The sequence below is a fragment of the Lepus europaeus genome, chromosome 7 (assembly GCF_033115175.1).
Source record: "Lepus europaeus isolate LE1 chromosome 7, mLepTim1.pri, whole genome shotgun sequence".
Taxonomy (NCBI): Eukaryota; Metazoa; Chordata; class Mammalia; order Lagomorpha; family Leporidae; genus Lepus; species Lepus europaeus.
This window is the reverse complement of record NC_084833.1, coordinates 45,185,121-45,203,669: the sequence shown is the minus strand read 5'-3', so window position 1 is coordinate 45,203,669 and position 18,549 is coordinate 45,185,121. Positions and strand designations below refer to the sequence as shown.

The 18,549-nt window shown below is 44.0% G+C and overlaps 1 protein-coding gene across 1 annotated transcript in view; it reads left to right on the top strand.

Annotated features, from left to right (window-relative positions):
• Nucleotides 1-2,194: 2,194 nt before the first annotated feature.
• PRMT3 (protein arginine methyltransferase 3) overlaps nucleotides 2,195-18,549 on the top strand; it is a 151,698-nt gene continuing 135,343 nt past the window's right edge. The window contains exons 1-5 of the mRNA XM_062198071.1: nucleotides 2,195-2,298; nucleotides 2,608-2,743; nucleotides 4,246-4,328; nucleotides 6,852-6,901; nucleotides 7,526-7,628. Of these exons, the coding sequence (XP_062054055.1) occupies nucleotides 2,271-2,298; nucleotides 2,608-2,743; nucleotides 4,246-4,328; nucleotides 6,852-6,901; nucleotides 7,526-7,628 (400 nt within the window). The 5' untranslated portion in view covers nucleotides 2,195-2,270. The remainder of the gene's footprint in view (nucleotides 2,299-2,607; nucleotides 2,744-4,245; nucleotides 4,329-6,851; nucleotides 6,902-7,525; nucleotides 7,629-18,549) is intronic.

Here is an 18,549-nt window from a genome sequence, read left to right as displayed (position 1 = left end):
GGTCTGAGATCCTTCTAATTAATAACAAAATGTTCTCATAGTCAGGTTCTAGCTCTGTTCCGATCCAGTTTTTTTCTAATAGGTACCCAGGGAGGCAGCAGGTGATGGCTCCAGCAGTTGGGTCACTGTCACTCACATGGGATCCTGGGACTGAATTTAGGCTCTTGGCTTTGGCCTGGTCAGCTCCGGCTGTTGGGGATCTTTGAGAAGTAAACAAGCAAATTAAAATTTCTCTTTTTCTGGCTCTCTGCTATTCAAATAAATAAAAATTTAAACATGTAAAACCATGGCAATGGAAAGGACCATGCAGAAGGAGGAATGAACAGTAAGAGGAGCACACAGTGCTAATTTCCATCATGAACAAAGGATGACGGTGAAACTTGTCTTAGCTTCTGTGCTGGGGGAGGCAAAGTGATTTGAGTGACTCAGTCAATTGCAGATTCTACAGTATGTCAAGTACATTTATAGCATCAATGGACACTGGAGGATAGAGGCCATCCTCCTTAAGAGGGTATATATTCTTAAAAGGGAGATATTCCCCATGTCAGTCCTCCAGAGAAAGAGGCATACTCTAGGGCAGGCTGGGGTCCTGGAATCAGTTGTAATAAGCACATGGGACACTTTCCTCCTGCCCACTGGGGTTCCGTAGTGGCTGGATTTTCAAGAGCCTAAGTGGGTCCCAGTGCTGACAAGCGTGGTCTCCAGGAAAAGAGGCAGCTGATGGGGGTGCGCCATGAGCATATGCTGAGACCGGTGGCCAGTTTTAACTTATTTCCTTACCCACAAACCTTCAGGCAGGTATCGTTCAATCTTTCAGTCTGATGTCGAAAGTGAAGTGGGATGATGGAAAAGGGTCTGTGTTCATCTTTGCAGTGTGGAGAAAAGCAGCCCACTCCTGAGGCCCACCCAGTGGTGAGAGGTGAGCTTCAAGGGACAAGATTCTGGTCCACTCAGCCCTCCAGGCTGGGCTGGTGACCTGGTTGTTACTAAGTGAGTCAGCAGGTTTCCCCTCGCATGCAACACGGAGATGAGCCTGGCTGGATGAGTTCATTTTGGAAATACAAAGGGAAAAATTAGATGGGCCCTGAATGAGTTCTTGAATTTACTCAGCAAACACCGAGTACTGCCTGTGTGCCAGGCACTAGGGCTACGTCAGTGAACAAAACTCTTATCCAAGGGAGCCGGCAGACACTCTGGCACTGTCATAGAAAGTAAAGGGGCTTCACAAAGGTGGTGGGAAAGTGGAATGAAGAGTTTGCATTTGGGTGCAAAAAGATTTTGAAATCCATGCTTAGTGTTTTCCTATGATGCATTTTTCTAAGCACTATGAAAAACGTTTTTGCACGAAAAAGTCATTTTGATGGTTCAACGTGGCCTCCAGGAGTTCACAGTTAAGGGAGAGAATGCATTCAGAGCAGTCAGCCATAACACAAAAGCATCGCTTTCCTTATGGGCCAGGCCGCGTGATATGTGACACATGGCCTTTTACCTCATCGTGGAAACAATCAAGCTAACAAACCGTACGTGCTCCTGGAATAACAGTGGAACCTATTTTTAGAAATGGTGGTCTCCGGAAAGACACTCCAGTTAGACCAAAGGAGGACCACTTATTTGCAGTGTTCAGTCCTCTCCTCACTTGGGTTACTCAGGGCAAGCCTGGGAAACCTGTGTCTGCACCGGGCTTCCTCCGCCACCAGAGGGCGCTGAGGGGTGGTCGCACCTCCACAAAGCGCTCATCCTAGGAAACAGACGCTCAGGGGACGCCATTCCGACCGTAAAACTGCACTGGCCTCTCACCGGCTCAGGGCTCAGGGCGGCCGGCCGAGACCCCTCTCAGGCCTGCCGCTGCTCAAGGAAGAGACCTACGTCTCCCACAAGACTGCGACGCCCACAGCTCACGACGGCGCTGTGTCAGCGCGCACGGCGACCACCCTGAGGCAGCAGGAGGCGGAGCCCAGCCCACCGCCCCGGGCACTCGGCCCCACGTGACGCCACAGCCCCGCCCACTCGGCCCCACGTGATACCCCAGCCCCTCGCCCCGCCCACTCAGCCCCACGTGATAACCACCGCGGCCTCGAGGCCGGAAGCGCTCGGTAGCCAACGTGCGCGCTCTCGATCCGGGACGTCCACGGAGTTGTCCAAGCCCAAGCCCTGCCGCGCGCTCGCGCTCTCGCTCCCGGATCCCCAGCGAGCTTGGCGGCGGCGGCTGGGCGCGCGTGGCCCAGCCGGTCCCCGCCTCCAGGCACGCGGGGCTCCCGGGTGTCTCAGCCATGTGCTCGTTAGCGTCGTGCGCTGTCGGTGGGTACCCCGGCCCCTCAGCACCGGCCATGCCAGCCCCCGCCGCAGTCCCCGGCCCAGCCCCAGGGTGTGCCGCCGTGGAGCGGGAGAAAGACCTTCCGCTCGCCCCGGCGCCTTCTGACACGCGGGCCGGGGCCGTGGGGCCTTGTCGGGGGTGGAGTCGGGGTGGAGGTGGTGCTGGGTGGGGACGGCGGGCGAACGCGGCCGTGGGGCCCACCGGGGAGTGCCCTGTGCATCCCGCGAGCCCCTGCCCGTCGGGCTGCGGGGCGCACAGGTGTCCGGCGGCGCTGACTGTCGTGCGTGTGTTAGGCGGCCGGGGCGCTGTGGAGGAGGCCGAGGACCTGCCAGAACTGTCGGACAGCGGTGACGAGGCCGCCTGGGAGGATGAGGACGAGGCCGAGCTCCCCCACGACAAGCAGCAGACCCCCTGCCTGTTCTGTGACAGGTGCGTCCGACTCAGCACCCGGCCCCGGCCCCAGGGTGCCCGGGGCCTGGAGTGGAACCACAGTGGCCCGCCCTTGAGTTCTTGAGCCGGTGACTTGGGCTGAGGGCTTGCTGAGAAGGGAGAGCCCGCGGGGCGCAGCGGGTTTTACGCTGCCTGCTTCCGTGGGCCTCGGCGGCCCCTGTGTAGGATCAGACCGTTTTGCGCTGTGTCTGTGGTTCCCACTTTGGCGTGCACCCTCGTCCCTTGAGTCAGTAAAGACACATGCTCAATTCTGCACCTCGGGCCTGCCACATCGGGTCGGGTCTGGAACTCTGGGACACCCTCAGGTGATTCTAGTCTTGGTAGCTTGGTTAACACCTGTGGGAGCCACGCTGAAGCGGATAATTGCTAAAGGCCCTTCAAGACTTTGCATTCTGTAATTCCTTGACCATTAGAGAGCTCAGGTGAAACGTTTCCGTTTGAGCCCGTTCCATCCTGTTGTTCAGCTTAAGCAGCCCACCCCCCTCCACCTGTCGAAAAGGAAGGGATTGCTGGCTTTTTCACTTAGGGAAAAGAGGCTGCAGTATCAATAGCTTGCCCGAGGCCACAAAGTGGTGATATCTTTCCCAAACGCACATTCTTTCCACTTAAACTTCTGCCTCTTAGTCTCAAGAAGTTCTGACTTTGTTTGCTGTGGGCAAGTAGGCATGGCTGACATTGCCCAGTGTGACTTCCATACACATTTTCTAGTGTCTCCTACCTCTGGGCATGGTGCTGATTGATGGTCTGTCCGTGTTCCCGTTGGGTGGGCCAGTTGGCTGCATAGCCTCAAGTTGTCATGCAGTGATATTGAGCACCAGGCGTGCTGTGTCTTGCGATAGGCTCCATGAATAGGGCAAGTAGCCTAGCTCGCTAAACATTTGTTGAGGTCTAACTACAGTGTCTGTGCTAGGCCTCTGCAAGAGGTCCCCAGCTGCCTTCTATGTCATTCGGTTTTTCTGGTCCTGTCATAAGGGCGTGGTCCTCACAGTGTGTACTGCAGGTTCTTTGGGAACACTCCAAGATTGCTTTTGAAATAGGGCACTTTGGGAATGTGCGAGCTGTAAGGTTGCATATCTGGCTTTATTTCTAAAAGCTGTCTGAGCTGTGCCAGGTCAAAGCCTCTGAAAGCAAAGTTGACCCTTGAGGATCAAAGAATTCTCTAGAAGGGAGTTTTCAGGCCTTGCGGGAAACAAGGTCTCTTAAAGGGAACTCTTCAAAGCCCATTGATAAAATCGGTGCTGTTCTTCGGTGAATAAATTAACTTCCACATTTAATTTGCCCTATGTGTAAAATGGGACCCAGTAGTACTAATTCCCTTTAGAAGTGCTGGATTCTGTTCTTTTGTTTGCAAGTGTTTGTTCCATCTGATTTGAAAATAAAATTAGAAACTAGCTGGATGAAAAAGTATACATTTAACATGAAACCCATATTCAGACTTCCCCAAGGCCTGTTCCATGAAGCTGTGTTCTTGATTTTACCAGGTTGTTCACATCAGCTGAAGAGACATTTTCACACTGTAAGTCTGAGCATCACTTTAGTATTGACAGCATGGTCCATAAACATGGTGAGTGTTTTTAGAATTGAGACAATTTGAGTTGTGAAATTTGAGTTCAAATTTGATAATTTCTCAGACTCTTTGTATACAAGTCTGAAATAATGAAACATACAGTAATATCTTCTGTAAATGTAGTTTTTTGACAAGTGATTTTGAGAAGGTTAATAACTCACCCTTATAGGCAATATTCACAGTATTTTTCTTAATAGTTTTTTTTAAAGATTTATTTATTTATTTGAAATAATAATAGAGTTACACAGAGGAGAGGCAGAGAGAGAGAGAGAGAGAGTGTTCATCTGCTGGTTCACTCCCCAATTGGCCGCAACAGCCGGAGCTGCACTGATCTGAAGCCAGGAGCCAGGAGCTTCTTCTGGGTCTCCCACGTGGGTGCAGGGGCCCAAGGACTGGGGCCATCTTTTCTTTTTAAGATTTGCTTATTATTTATTTGCAAAACAGAGTTACACAGAGGAGAGGCGGGGGTGGGGGGTCCTCCACCCGATGGTTCACTCCCCAATTGGCTGCAATGGCTGGAGCTGAGCTAGGCCGAAGCCAGGAGCTTCCTCTGGGCCTCCCACACAGTGCAGGGGCCCATGGACTTGGGCCATCTTCCACTGGTTTACCAGACCATAGCAGAGAGCTGGATTGGAAGTGGAGCAGCCAGGTCTCAAACCGGCGCCCATATGGGATGCCGGCACCTCAGGCCAGGGCGTTAACCTGCTGTGCCACAACGATGGCCCCTTTTTTTAAAGGTTTATTTATTTATTTGAAAGGCAGAGTTACAGAGAGGCAGAGGCAGAGAGAGAAGTCTTCGATCCTCTGGTTCGCTCCCCAAATGGCTGCAATGGTCGGAGCTGGGCCAATCCAAAGCCAGGACCCAGGAGTTTCTTCCGGGTCTCCCATGCAAGTGCAGGGGGCCCAAGGACTTGAGCCATCTTCTGCTTTCCCAGGCCATAGCAGAGAGCTGGATCAGAAGTGGAGCAGCCGGGACTTGCACCAGCGCCCACATGGGGTGCTGGCACTGCAGGTGGTGGCTTTACCTACTATGCCACAGCGCCGGCCCCCACAATATTTTTCTTAAGATGTATTTGTTTATTTGAAAGGCAAGAGAGAGAAGGAGACAGATCTTCATCTGCTGTTTCATTCCCCATGTGGCCAAAACAGTGAGGAGCCAGGAGCTTCATCTGTGTTTCCCACATGGGCGCAGGGGCGTTTTCCTCTGCTTTTCCCAGGCCCTTTGCAGGGAGCTGTATCAAAAGTGGAGCAGCCAGGATGTGAACGAGTGCCCAAATGGGAAGTCAGCTATGCAGGTGGTGGCTTTCTCTGCTGTGCCCAATTCACAGTATTTGAGCTTATGATGGCTTCACAACTAAAAAGAGGAAAAAAATAAACACCTTGGTGTGTGATTGAAGTTTTGACCTATTTGAATTAGGTAAGGAAACAGTGGAGGTGGACTTGAGAAAAGGAGATACATCCTCATGAAAAGAGGTAACTTCATCATGTCCAGGCACATCATAGACTCCAGGGCCTACAGAATTGAGTTTTATAAGAAATGTGGTAGAGAGTATTGAAAAAGGGAATGGTGAAATTAAGGTAGTATGTGAAATAGGTGATAATTGCATTGAAACCTGCATTTAAACATACTTGGTGGTTAAAGCCTTCAACTGAATTACTATACTGTTACACTAAAGTGAGCTAAATACACAGTTGCTTTCTGGTCCTTGTACTGATTAACAACCAGAAAAAATATTAATGAAGTGTTCTTCAATAATATTCAAACACCAGATAGATTTTTAGGTCTCAGATAAATATGTGATATAATGTGTTTATACATCATAAATTGAGCTGCATTGACTTTTGTAAGACATCAATGACAACCATTTTTCTTCGATTTTTAGAATGGCATTTCTAAACTGAATGGAATAATACTTAAGTTATAATTTTGTGTTTTTCAGTTACCAATATAAAGGCCTTAGTATGTTTTTAAAGCTACTTCATAACGATATTTTTCATGACAAATAGTAAGCAGTTTGTCATTGCTTTCATTTGTGTTAAATGCTGCTTTGTTTCTGGAAAGATACAAGAACCAGATAACAAGCCTCATTATTTTTAATTTGCACTATCTAACTTTATGTAAGCTAATAAACTTTGAATATTCTGTGTCCCAGCAAAATTATAATTTGGTAAGCACCATAAAAAAGAGATTGAGAAACTTTAAGCTCTCATGTTAACTGCCAAATACTTGGTAAAATCTAGGACTTAATTTTCTGGCTTTGTGTTGTTCTGACAAATGAGTATAATTCTAAAAATTAATCTCCCATTTTTATAAATACAAGAAAAGCACTTAATTTTGTCATCTATGGCTGCTTCTCAAAATATTTAAGTTAAAATATCAAAATTACTATTTCTAATTCTTAATAAAAAATGCAGAATACTATAGTAGAGGTCAGACATTTTACTGTCTAATCAGAAGTTTTTATAGAACAGGTTAATTCATGCTTACATTATGTTAAAATAGGTTTTTTTTCTTTTTAGGACTTGAATTTTATGGATACATTAAGCTAATAAATTTTATAAGACTTAAGGTAAGTTGGCAGCTTAATTTACAATTTTGATTTGAAAATAAATACCACAGTGACTGTCAATGCACTGAAGAAAGATGATGAGCAACTATATAAGGAACTGTTTTAAATTTCTCATTCATCCTCGAGGGAATCATAGGCAATAGGAGCTAGCACAGCATGAAGTGCCAAGTATACGTTTATACACATGCTTACATAAATGTCATTTTTACTGTGTCTAAAAGATGATTCACTGCTATGTGTAAAAGTAATTCAGTTTTAGGTTAAGGGAATTATTGATAGGCAGTATTTCCATAAAATCAGAAATAATTTATGCTGTGACTTCAAGTACTTAGGTTGCTGTTTTGTTCTTTTTTTCTTCAAATGCTTTTTTTTTGTACTATTTAAATTAATATTTACATTGTCACTTTCCCCAAATCTAAATGAAGATGAAACTCTACCTGGAGAACATTAAGTAACCAGATATCCAGTCAAGCTAATGAAATGGCGGATTGACTATAGACTCTTTAACACTGATTTTATAAAATGCAGATAGAATTTGTTTCTTAATTTGATTTCCCTAGTTTTCACTAGGGAGATTTTATGACTACATGCAATTCAAAATCATGCAACTAATTTTACATCCAGAACCCTACAGTTGAGTACATGAATTCCATATACAACCCAGTGCCTTGGGAAAAAGAAGATTATTTGAAGCCAGTATTGGAAGATGACCTTTTACTTCAATTTGGTAAGATGAACTTACTGTATCTGCTTTAATTGACAGAGGGCAATTTCTTTTTTTTTTTTCCTTTTTTAAAAAAAATTTATCTGAGAGGTAAAGATACAGAGAGAAGGGTCCTCCATCTGGTGGTTCATTCCCCAAATGGCCACAATGGCCAGAGCTGGACTGATCTGAAGCCAGGAGCCAGGAGCTGCTTCTGGATCTCCCATGTGGGTGCAGAGGCCCAAGGACTTGGGCCGTCTTCTGCTTTGGCAGGCCATAGCAGAGAGCTGGATCAGAAGTGGAGCAGCTGGGACTAGAGCCAACACCCATATGGGATTCCAGTGCTGCAGGGGGAGGCTTAGCCCACTATGCTACAGCACCGGCCCCAACAGAGGGCTATCTCTTATAGCAAAGTGGAGGTACAGTGTTCAGGAAGATATACAAGTAGTCTCCTCTTATTTGTGATTTCACATTTTGTGGCTTCAGTTGCTTGCAGCCTGTCGTCCAAAAATATTAAATGGAAAAATCCAGAAGTAAACAGTTTATAAACTCTTAAACTGAGCCATTCTGAGTCACTTGATAAAATCTCAAGCCATGCTGCTCTGTCCCAGCAGGTTGTGAATCATTCCTTTGTCCCTGTATCCATTCTGTGTACCCTGCCTGCCTGTTAGTCACTTAGTACCTGTCTTGGTACTTAAACACTTGTGTTTATTAAGAGAGAGGGAAGGAGACCATGTTCACATACTTTATCACAGTGTATTGATAAAATTGTTCTATTTTATGATTTTTATTTATACTGTACCTAATAAATTTTATCATAGATACATGTATATAGGAAAATGGTATATATAAGATTCAGAACCCTCATACTTTACAGGAATCAACTGGGAGCTTGGAACTTAAGTCCCACAGAAAAGAGAGGGCTATTTTATCATCTCTTTAATTCTTTGAAGACTTCTTCAGTTAGTTGGTTTCAGTCAGAAAATTAAGTCACTGAAAGTTTGACAGTCACACTGACAGAGACCAGGGAGGAGCTTAAAAGTAGAAACTTGTTTGAGATTTTGTATAGGATGTTTGAAACATAAAAAGACTTGAAAGAATAATTCTTTATTGTTTAACACCGATTTTAGGAAAACTTGAGGTTTAATAATATTTGCTACTCTTGTGTCATATATTCAGCCCATACTTTTATTGGGACATACATAGTTTATTGAATTTTATTTTGATGCAGGACAGATTTTCATGGGCTTGTCCTTGTTTACCCTTAATCTTCCCTTGAGGCAGGGTCACTGTCATGTTGTGACTACAACTTTCTTTTGTTTACTCTGTGCTTCAGTTTATCGCTTATTAAACAAGGAGTCCAGGAAAAATGTTGTTGATCCCTTATACTTTATAGATCTGATCTGCAAGAGTGAAATTAAATACTCTTTTCTTATTTATATTTGATTTCCTATTTCTTACTCTAGTCAGGTGGAATGGAGGTTATGAGCTCCTCAGTTACCAAGGCTATTTTTTTTTTTTTTAAAGATTTATTCATTTATTTGAAAGAGTTACAGAGAAAAGGAGAGCCAGAGAGAGAGAAAGGTCTTCCATCCAGTGGTTCAATCCACAGTTGGCTGCAATGGCCAGAGCTGTGCCCATCCGGAGCCAGGAGCTTCCTCCAGGTCTCCCACATGGATGCAGGGGCTCAAGGACTTGGGCCATCTTCTACTACTTTCCCAGGCCATAGGAGAGAGCTGGATTGGAAGTGGAGCAGCCGGGACTTGAACCAGCGCCCATATGGGATGCTGGCAGTGCAGGCAGCACTTTTACCCACTATGCCACTTGCTGGCCCCACCAAGGCTGTTCTAAACAGGCTCCCACCTACAGAGAATAGGTTGACAATGTGTATTTCAGCAGATGTTTGATTATAACTGGCATCAGAGAGCAAGGACCGTCCAGTACACAGATTCTTGAATTCCTGCCAGGAAGGGATTTGGAGAATAGCAGGTAGCAAGCAGCAAGTGAGAAACGGAAAGGGCACACTGCACAATTAGAGTATGGAGGTGAGTGGCCCCATCTCTGAACTGTGTTTAACCTTATGTGGGTGTTTAATGAAAGGGAAGGTGCATTCTAATAAAGAGGAAGAGTAGTCATGGTTTTCCTGGGAAGTAGATGGGGAATTTCCCTGAAGTCTAGCTCCTGCCCCTTTTTGCTCCTTATATGGTCCAGTGTTTCATGTCCTGGTGGCTGGTAGCTGTGTTGTTTGGTATGCTAATGTATCCAGTGAGTGTATAATGAGCGGTGGGAACGGTGGGTGCATCTGGGTCAGCCTTTGCTCCTAAACTGGTATGAACCTAGCCTGTATGGGGTGGGGGGAGGGTGTCTGTTTATCTTCAGAGCATGAGGAACCAAACCCATATCCTTTACACCTTGAGATAACAAGAACTATTGCCAGGTGGCTAAGCTGCTCCATTGGCCTCTCTGTCTCATTACTACTCTTTTTTTTTTTTTTTTTTTTAACTTTTTGACAGGCAGAGTGGACAGTGAGAGAGAGACAGAGAGAAAGGTCTTCCTTTGCTGTTGGTTTACCCTCCAATGGCCGCCACGGTGGGTGTGCTGCAGCTAGCGCACCATGCTGATCCGAAGGCAGGAGCCAGGTGCTTCTCCTGGTCTCCCATGGGGTGCAGGACCCAAGCACTTGGGCCATCCTCCACTGCACTCCCAGGCCACAGCAGAGAGCTGGCCTGGAAGAAGGGCAACCGGGACAGAATCCGGCGCCCCGACCAGGACTAGAACCTGGTGTGCTGGCGCCGCAGGTGGAGGATTAGCCTATTGAGCTGCAGCGCCGGCCCCACTACTCATTTTCTTGAGCAGCACTGTTATTGAGTTGTATGGTGGTAAGATGTGGTATTAAGAACCTTACGGCCGGCCCCACTACTCATTTACTTGAGCAGCACTGTTATTGAGTTGTATGGTGGTAAGATGTGGTATTAAGAACCTTAAGGCCGGCTCCTGCAGTGCCAACACACTGGGTTCTAGTCCCGGTCGGGGCGCCGGATTCTGTCCCTGTTGCCCTTCTTCCAGGCCAGCTCTCTGCTGTGGCCAGGGAGTGCAGTGGAGGATGGCCCAAGTGCTTGGGCCCTGCACCCCATGGGAGACCAGGAGAAGCACCTGGCTCCTGCCATCGGATCAGCGCGGTGTGCCGGCCGCAGCGCACTGGCCACAGTGGCCATTGGAGGGTGAACCAATGGCACAAGGAAGACCTTTCTCTCTGTCTTTCTCACTGTCCACTCTGCCTGTCAAAAAAAAAAACAAAACAAAACCTTAAAATGATACCGAGGTACTATTGATCTTGGACAAAGCTCTTAAGCTTTCTGTTTTCAGTCTTTTCATTTGTAAAACGAGGAATTAAGGCCAGATTTCTGAATTTTCTAGGTCTGAAGTTTAGTGATTATCAGATTGATTATTCCTCTACTTCACAACTTCAGTTTCACTTCTCAGAGTGTTTATTGTGATCTTTTTGGTAAATGACAAAGTGCCCAATAGGTGTTGATGACTTCTTAAATTCAAAATCAGCTACTGATCACTCACAGGATGAGAGTAGTATGTTAAATCGATTAGGAACTTGAGCAAATGAATGTCATTATCCTGTCCACAGGGAGCTGCAGTCTTGTACTTGGGTGCTTTGTAAAATCATGTGTTTCATGAGAAGAAGAAAAGGTAATGCAGGTCAGAAGAGGAAGAGATTTCTTAGGTCAGTTACAGATTAATTGGGGACTTTGTGCTGGTCAGTATGGATACAGATCAGTATTGGACTGTTAACTCTCCAAAGCTCAATCAACTTAATTTCTTTGAGCCCGAATTTTAATTCATAGGAAGGTGATAATGACACTAACCTTGTAAAGATTGTTACAAAGATAATGCATATTAGCACATCCTTGCCACAGGGTAAATACTTAATAAAGGAGAATTTATTGTTACCGGTAACTAAATAAATTTTACAGAAATTTATATGAAAAAGTTGTGACTAAGATCTAAGGCAATTAAAGAGACCTGGGATAGGAAGTAGACCATGAATTTACTTTTTGTGTGTGTGTGTGTGTGCATTGCCATATTCTCCTATAATCTACTCCTGGTGGATGGTGGAACGATTGAAGAGCTGGTATTCAGTCTCCTGGCTCCAGGCTTGATGACTGACCATTTCACCTCATTTTCTTGCTATGAACACTTTCCAAGTATCTGCTAAATATTTGGCTTTGAGAATATAAAAATGACTAATTTAGTGAAGGAGAAGACTAAGAAAATAGGCAGTAAAAGTTCAGTCTGAGTGAGAAAAGGTAACTTTATCATGGAGAAACCTGGCAACACTGTTTTTTCCAGATAATCAACATTTGCATCATCAGTGATAAGTCCTACAGATAGTAAATACCCTTGATCTAGGTCATCAAAGCCAGGAATCTGAGGAACTGCCACAGTCAACTGGGATTTAAGGAGATAAGACAACTAGATGTACTATATCCTAGGTGGGATATTAGAACAGAAAAGAGACACTAAGAAAAAACTTGGGAAATCTGTATCAGTAAAAAAATCCTGTAATGTGTTAATATCCTTTGTGAGTTTAAAGAGTACTTAAAATTCAAGGGACAAATATTTGATAGATCAGTGGGCAAAAAATATGATTAGACTGTTTACCAAAAGTATGAAAGTAGTTCTGAAATGTGAAAAAAGGTTCAGACTCTCTGACATGCAAATTAAAATAACTCTGAGATACCATTTCTCTTTAGCAGACTGGCAGAAGTGCTTTTGGATAACAAATTGTTCTGTTGGTGAGGCAGTGGACTTGTGCTTGTGGAGTGCAAATTTGATAGCGCTTAGCAAAATTATGCATGCACTTATATTTTTTAAAAGATTTATTCATCTATTTGAAAGAGTTACAGAGAGACAGAGGCAGAGAGAGAGGGAGGGAGGGAGAAGGGGGGAAAAAAGAGATGTCTTCCATCCTCTGGTTTGCTCCTCAAATGGCTGCCAATCCGAAGCCAGGAGTCGAGTTTTTTCCGGGTCTCCCATGCAGATGCAGGGGCCCAAAGACCTGAGCCATCTTCTGCTTTCCCAGGCCATAGCAGAGAGCTGGATTGGAAGTGAAGTAGCTGGGACTTGAACCGGTGCCCACATGAGATGCCAGTACTATAGGTGATGGCTTTACCTGCTACGCCACAGTGCCGGCCCCTGCACTTGTACTTTAACACAGCAGTCTGACTCTTAAGAATCTTTCTTAAAGATACATTCTGAAAGTACCTATACACAGAAATTACTCATTGCAGTATTGTAATTTCAGAATATTGGAATTGACCAAATTCCCGTGTATAGGAGAGTCATATAAACTGTTGCATCCGTAGCATACCAGAGTATACCCCTGCTAAAAAACAAATAGCTCTGTGAACTGATAAGAGTGACAGCCAGAACATAATGTTAAATGCAAAAAAGTTAAAACCCAAAATAACACTTAAAATGTGCTTTTCTTGTAAAAAAGAAAAAAAATTCAAGAAAATGCACGTTGGCCATTTGTGCAAAAGAAATAGGGAAGCTAAAAAAGATTAGTTATTTAAGGGGAGGGCTAATATGGGAAGGGATGGGAAAAGTATATATTGGGAATTTGATAACAGAACAATGAGAGAGTAGCACTGAGTATATTTTTGTTTGGTTCCAACTTTTAGGATTACTGTAATGTTTCTCGTAGCTTTCATATAGTCCGCAAATCAAGACACAGTATTTGGCCTAGCAGTTATGGTGCTGATGGAGAAGATTGAGAGTCATATGTTGAAGTGCCTCGGTTTGAATCCTGGCACTGGCTTCTAAGTCCAGCCTCCTGCTGATGCAGCCACTGGAGGCAGCAGTTGATGGCTCATGTAGTTGGGTCCTGGCCACCCACATGTGAGATTAAGTTCCTGGCTCCCAACTTCCACCTGTCCTGGCCCCAGACATAGCAGGCATTTGGAGGGGTGAGCCAACACCCCTCTCTCATGTAAATTAAAAAAAAAAAAATTGGAAAAAAACAGGATGGGACTGGAGGAGATGGCAAGTGGTATAAAATGGAATCAAAACACTAATGAAGTTGACTGTATTACAGATGAATAACATAACATATTGAAGTGGTTGGGAAAGAGAGAACTTCAGTAGCCCTCCCCCCCTCGAGTTTCCCTTTCTACAGTTTGGGTTACCTGTAGTAAAAATTATAATCTGAAAATATTAAATGGGAAATTCTAGAAATAAGTAATTCATATATTTTATTTTATTATGATATATAATTGTTCTATTTTATTATTAGTTATCTCTTACTGTGCCTAATTTAAAATTAAATTTCAGCATAGGAATGTATATATAGGAACAAACATAAGCTCCATAGGACTTGTGGTACTCTCCAAGGTTTTAGGCCTTGAGGGGCATTGAATGTATGTGTTTACAAAGTTAAGGGGATGAACCACTAATGTGCTGGAATTTTGACTCAGTAATGGGATGAGTTAAAAAGCACTAATGTAAAGGAAGGCATTTCTCACAGGGTGTGGATTAGCAATTCTGACACTACTTTTTGTGTATACTAGAATTGAACAAGTCAGTATACTGTGGGTAATAAGAGCCATGTTGCTCCTTACCAGAGGAAGAGATCTTGAGGTAGTGAGAATGAAATGAATCCTGTGATGATAGATTGGAAGCAGCAGTATCAGTGTGAATTCATGGTCTTTATGTAAATACAGATATATAGATACAGAAACAGATATATGTGCATGTGTTGGTATATTTCCTGGCTTTCTACTGAGGAGGCCTAGAAAAATCCCATGATCAAAGAGCACACTCAGTGCCCAGTTCTTTGTTTCCAACACTATTGTCCAATAAGACGAACCAAGACTTCTCCGGGAGGAAGTGCTAGAAAAAAGGGAGTGATTATCAGGAACACAAGAAGCCTCCTGAAGGAACCCCTTGTGCCAGAGCTAGAATGATTTGAGCAACACAGAAAATGATCATGAAATTGGATTTTAGCTCATTCCTGAGTCCATACTGACATAAATAATAAACCAAATAAATGAGGAGTAGCTAGAGTTTGACTTTAGAGTAAAATTCCCATTAATAAATACAGAAGGAAAGAGAAAAATGGAAAACCACCATTAGAGAAGCGTAACAATAATTGCTTTCAGAAAAGATTGACCAATGAAAGCTAGTATTAGTGGACAGAAATTTAAGGATAAACAGGATTTGTGTAAAGTGAAGTATCTTCCCTAAGAAACTTTATTAACTTCAAAGACGTAACTTTTAAGAGCAGAAACCTGGCAGACAACTGAGAAGGATACCCATTTCTCTGCTATTCTTGAAAAAATGTGTAACTTTATGCCAGTCATTAAAAAAAACTCAGATAAACCTAGATTGAGGAACATCTACAAAGTCACTGATTGGTACTCTTCAGAAGTACCAAGATCATAAAAACATGGAAGGACAGAGGAAACCAAAGAAATAAGTAGATGTAGTGTGTAAGCCTCGTTAGGGGACATTATGGGGAAAACTGGTGAAATTAGAGTAAGGTGTGTTGTTTAGTTAATAACACTAGTAATTTTTTTTCTAATATTATATAAGGTGTTGGTTAACATTAGGGGAAGAAATGTACTATTGCACTTTGCTTAAGTCTAAAATTGGTTCAGAATGAGCTTTTAGAATGTAATGATGTTTGAACATAGGGTTCTATTGGATGGTGTAGAGGGAGGTAATCTAATCTGGAGGGTTTAGGAAGGCTTCCCAGAGGAAGTGATGCTTGAATGGTGTTTGAAAGATTAAGTTGGGATTATTCAAGTGAGAAAAAAGTAGAAAGATGTTTCAGACAGTACTTTTAGGCATGAAAAGTTGAATAAAACATATGAGGACCAGAAAGAACCAACCAACGTTATTTGCAGGTGTTGTGATTGTCAACATGGAAAAGATAAAAGGATCTACAAATAAATTGTTAGTACACAAGAATATAAAGAAGTAAAATGCTTCTCATCTAGAAGTTAAGATTACTTGTGCATGACAAAATTAAGTGGAGACAAGCTAACAGCAATGGTAATAAAGACACCCTACTATGTGTAATGTGTCCAAACAACAGACTTAGATTCCTCACTCATGTGTCTAGATCAAGGCAGATACAGACCAGATGAAGCTCTATATTGTACCTTCAATAAAAGTCCTCCAAGGGTGGTTTGGGTATTAACTTCTGGCTGACAGAGAAAGTGGAACATTGAGTGGAAGCTATTTTTTGTTCTGTTTGTTTTCAAATGAAACCTGAGAGTGGCAACAGTTTCTTCTAATCATCTTCACTGAATGTAACTGACCACACTTGAAGGCTGAAAAATACAATCTAGGAAGAAGTGGAAATGTTGATTTAATAGACCTGCCATAGTGCTGTATTTCTAAATTTTGCAATCATACCACTTATATAGATATCAAAGGGTGTTTGTTTCCTCATTGTTAGAGAGTAGGCAGGACTTTTTAGTTAAATAGATCAGATGTCAGTTGTGCCTTGCTGATATTGAAGTTTGTAATAGCTTTTGCAGCTATGCAGTGAAATGTTCTGCAGGTAACAGGTCCATTTGTTCAGTAGTGTAGGTTGGCTCTTTTTTTTTTTTTTTCCTTGTCTAGTTGATACATTCATGAAAGTGGAGTGTTGAAGTGCCCTGTTATTATTGGAGCAAATGTCTCTAGATGCATTAATATTGTAAATAGCTGGGTGCTCTGGAAATAGCTGGGTGCTCTAGCATTGGGTGCATGTACATTTACTATAGTCACATCTTGCTGTTGAATTGATCCCTTAATCATTACATAGTGCCCTTTGTCCCTGTTAACTTGTTGTCTTAAAGTCTTTTTTTCTGATATTAGGATGGCTACTCCAGCTTGTTTTTGATTTCCATTTGCATGGAATATCTTCTTCATCCCTTCACTTTTTTTTTTTTTTTTTTTTGACAGGCGGAGTGGACAGTGAGAGAGAGACAGAGAGAAAGGTCTTCCTTTGCTGTTGGTTTACCCTCCAATGGCCGCCACGGTGGGTGTGCTGCAGCTAGCGCACCATGCTGATCCGATGGCAGGAGCCAGGTGCTTCTTCTGGTCTCCCATGGGGTGCAGGGCCCAAGCACTTGGGCCATCCTCCTCTGCACTCCCAGGCCACAGCAGAGAGCTGGCCTGGAAGAGGGGTAGCTGGGACAGAATCCGGTGCCCTGACCGGGACTAGAACCCGGTGTGCCGGCGCCGCAAGGTGGAGGATTAGCCTATTGAGCCGCAGTGCTGGCCCCCTTCACTTTTTTTTTTAAGATTTGTTTTTATTTGACAGAGTTACAGAGAGGTAGAGACAGAGAGAGATCTTCGATCTGCTGATTCACTCCCCAATTGGCCGCAACGGCTGGAGCTATGCCAATCCAAAGCCATGAGCCAGGAGCTTCTTCTGGGTCTCCCATGTGGGTGCAGGGGCCCAAGGACTTGGGCCATCTTCTACTGCTTTCCTAGGCCATAGCAGAGAGCTGGATCAGAAGAGGAGCAGCCAGGACTAGGACTGGCGCCCATATGAGATGCCAGGACTTTAACTCGCTGTGCCACAGCGCTGTCCCCCATCCCTTCACTTTCAAGCTGTGTATATCTTTGTTGGTGAAATATGTTTCTTGTAGGTGGCAAATAGATGGATCTTGTTAATCCACTCAGCCAATCTGTATCCTTTTTTTTTTTTTAAGAGATTTTATGTGTTTATTTGAGAGGTAGAGTTACATTGGGAGAGACAGAGAGGTCTTCCATCTGCTGGTTCACTCCCCAGATGGCCACAGCAGCCGGGGCTGAGCCTATCCAAAGCCAGGAGCTTCTAGGTATCGCACACAGGGGCAGGGGCCAAATTGCTCGGGCCATATTCATGCTTTCTCAGGCCTTAGCAAAGAGTTGGATCGGAAGAGGAGCAGCCGGGACTCAAACCAGCATCCATAAGGAATGCTGACGCCACAGGCATAGGCTTAGCCTGCTACACCACAGCATCAGCCCTTTTTACTTCTACTAGAAGGTTTTATTTGCATTCTATCATGATGCTGATTATATTTCTCCGTTTCTGTATGTTGCACATTTGTACATCCTTAAGTATCATTTGTAAGGCTGGATGAATGGTGACAAATTCTTCCAATTTCTGTTTGTTTTGGAAAGTTTTATTTTAACTTCATTTATAAATGAGAGCTTTACAGGGTACAGTATTCTGGGTTGACATTTGTTTTGTTTTGGGACTTTGTGTCTGTCCTTTCTCCCCTGGGTGGGTTTCTTCCTCCCTCCCTCCCTCCCAAGGTTTATTTATTTATTTGAAGGTCAGAGCTACACAAAGAGAGAAGAAGAGGCAGAGAGAGAGATCAATCTTCCATCCACTGGTTCACTCCCCAGATAGCTGCAACGGCAGGAGCTGCACCGATCTGGAGCCAGGAGCCAAGAGCTTCCTTCGGGTCTCCCACACAGGTGCAGGGGCCCAAACACTTGGGCCATCTTGCATTGCTTTCCCAGGCCACAGCAGAGAGCTGGATCAGAAGTGGAGCAGCCGGGTCTCAAACTGGCGCCCATATGGGTTGCTGGCACTGCAGGTGGCGGCCTTACCCACTGTAACACAGCACTGGCCCCTCTCAGGTTTCTAAAGAGAAATCAGCTGTTAGTGTAATTGGAGATCCTCTGGTGGTAACCTGGCATTTCTCTCATGCACATTTTAGAATCTTTGATTTTTGTTTTACTGTTGACAGTTTGACCAGAATGTGTCAGTCATGTCTATTTGGAGTTCTTTGTGCTTCCAATACTTCATTGTCTCTATCTTTCTCCAAATCAGGGAAGTGTTCTGTTATTTTACTGAATAGACCTTCTAATTGATTGTCTTTTCACTCCTTCAGGAATTCTTAAGACAGGTATGTTTGGTCATTTGATAGTGTTCCATAAATCT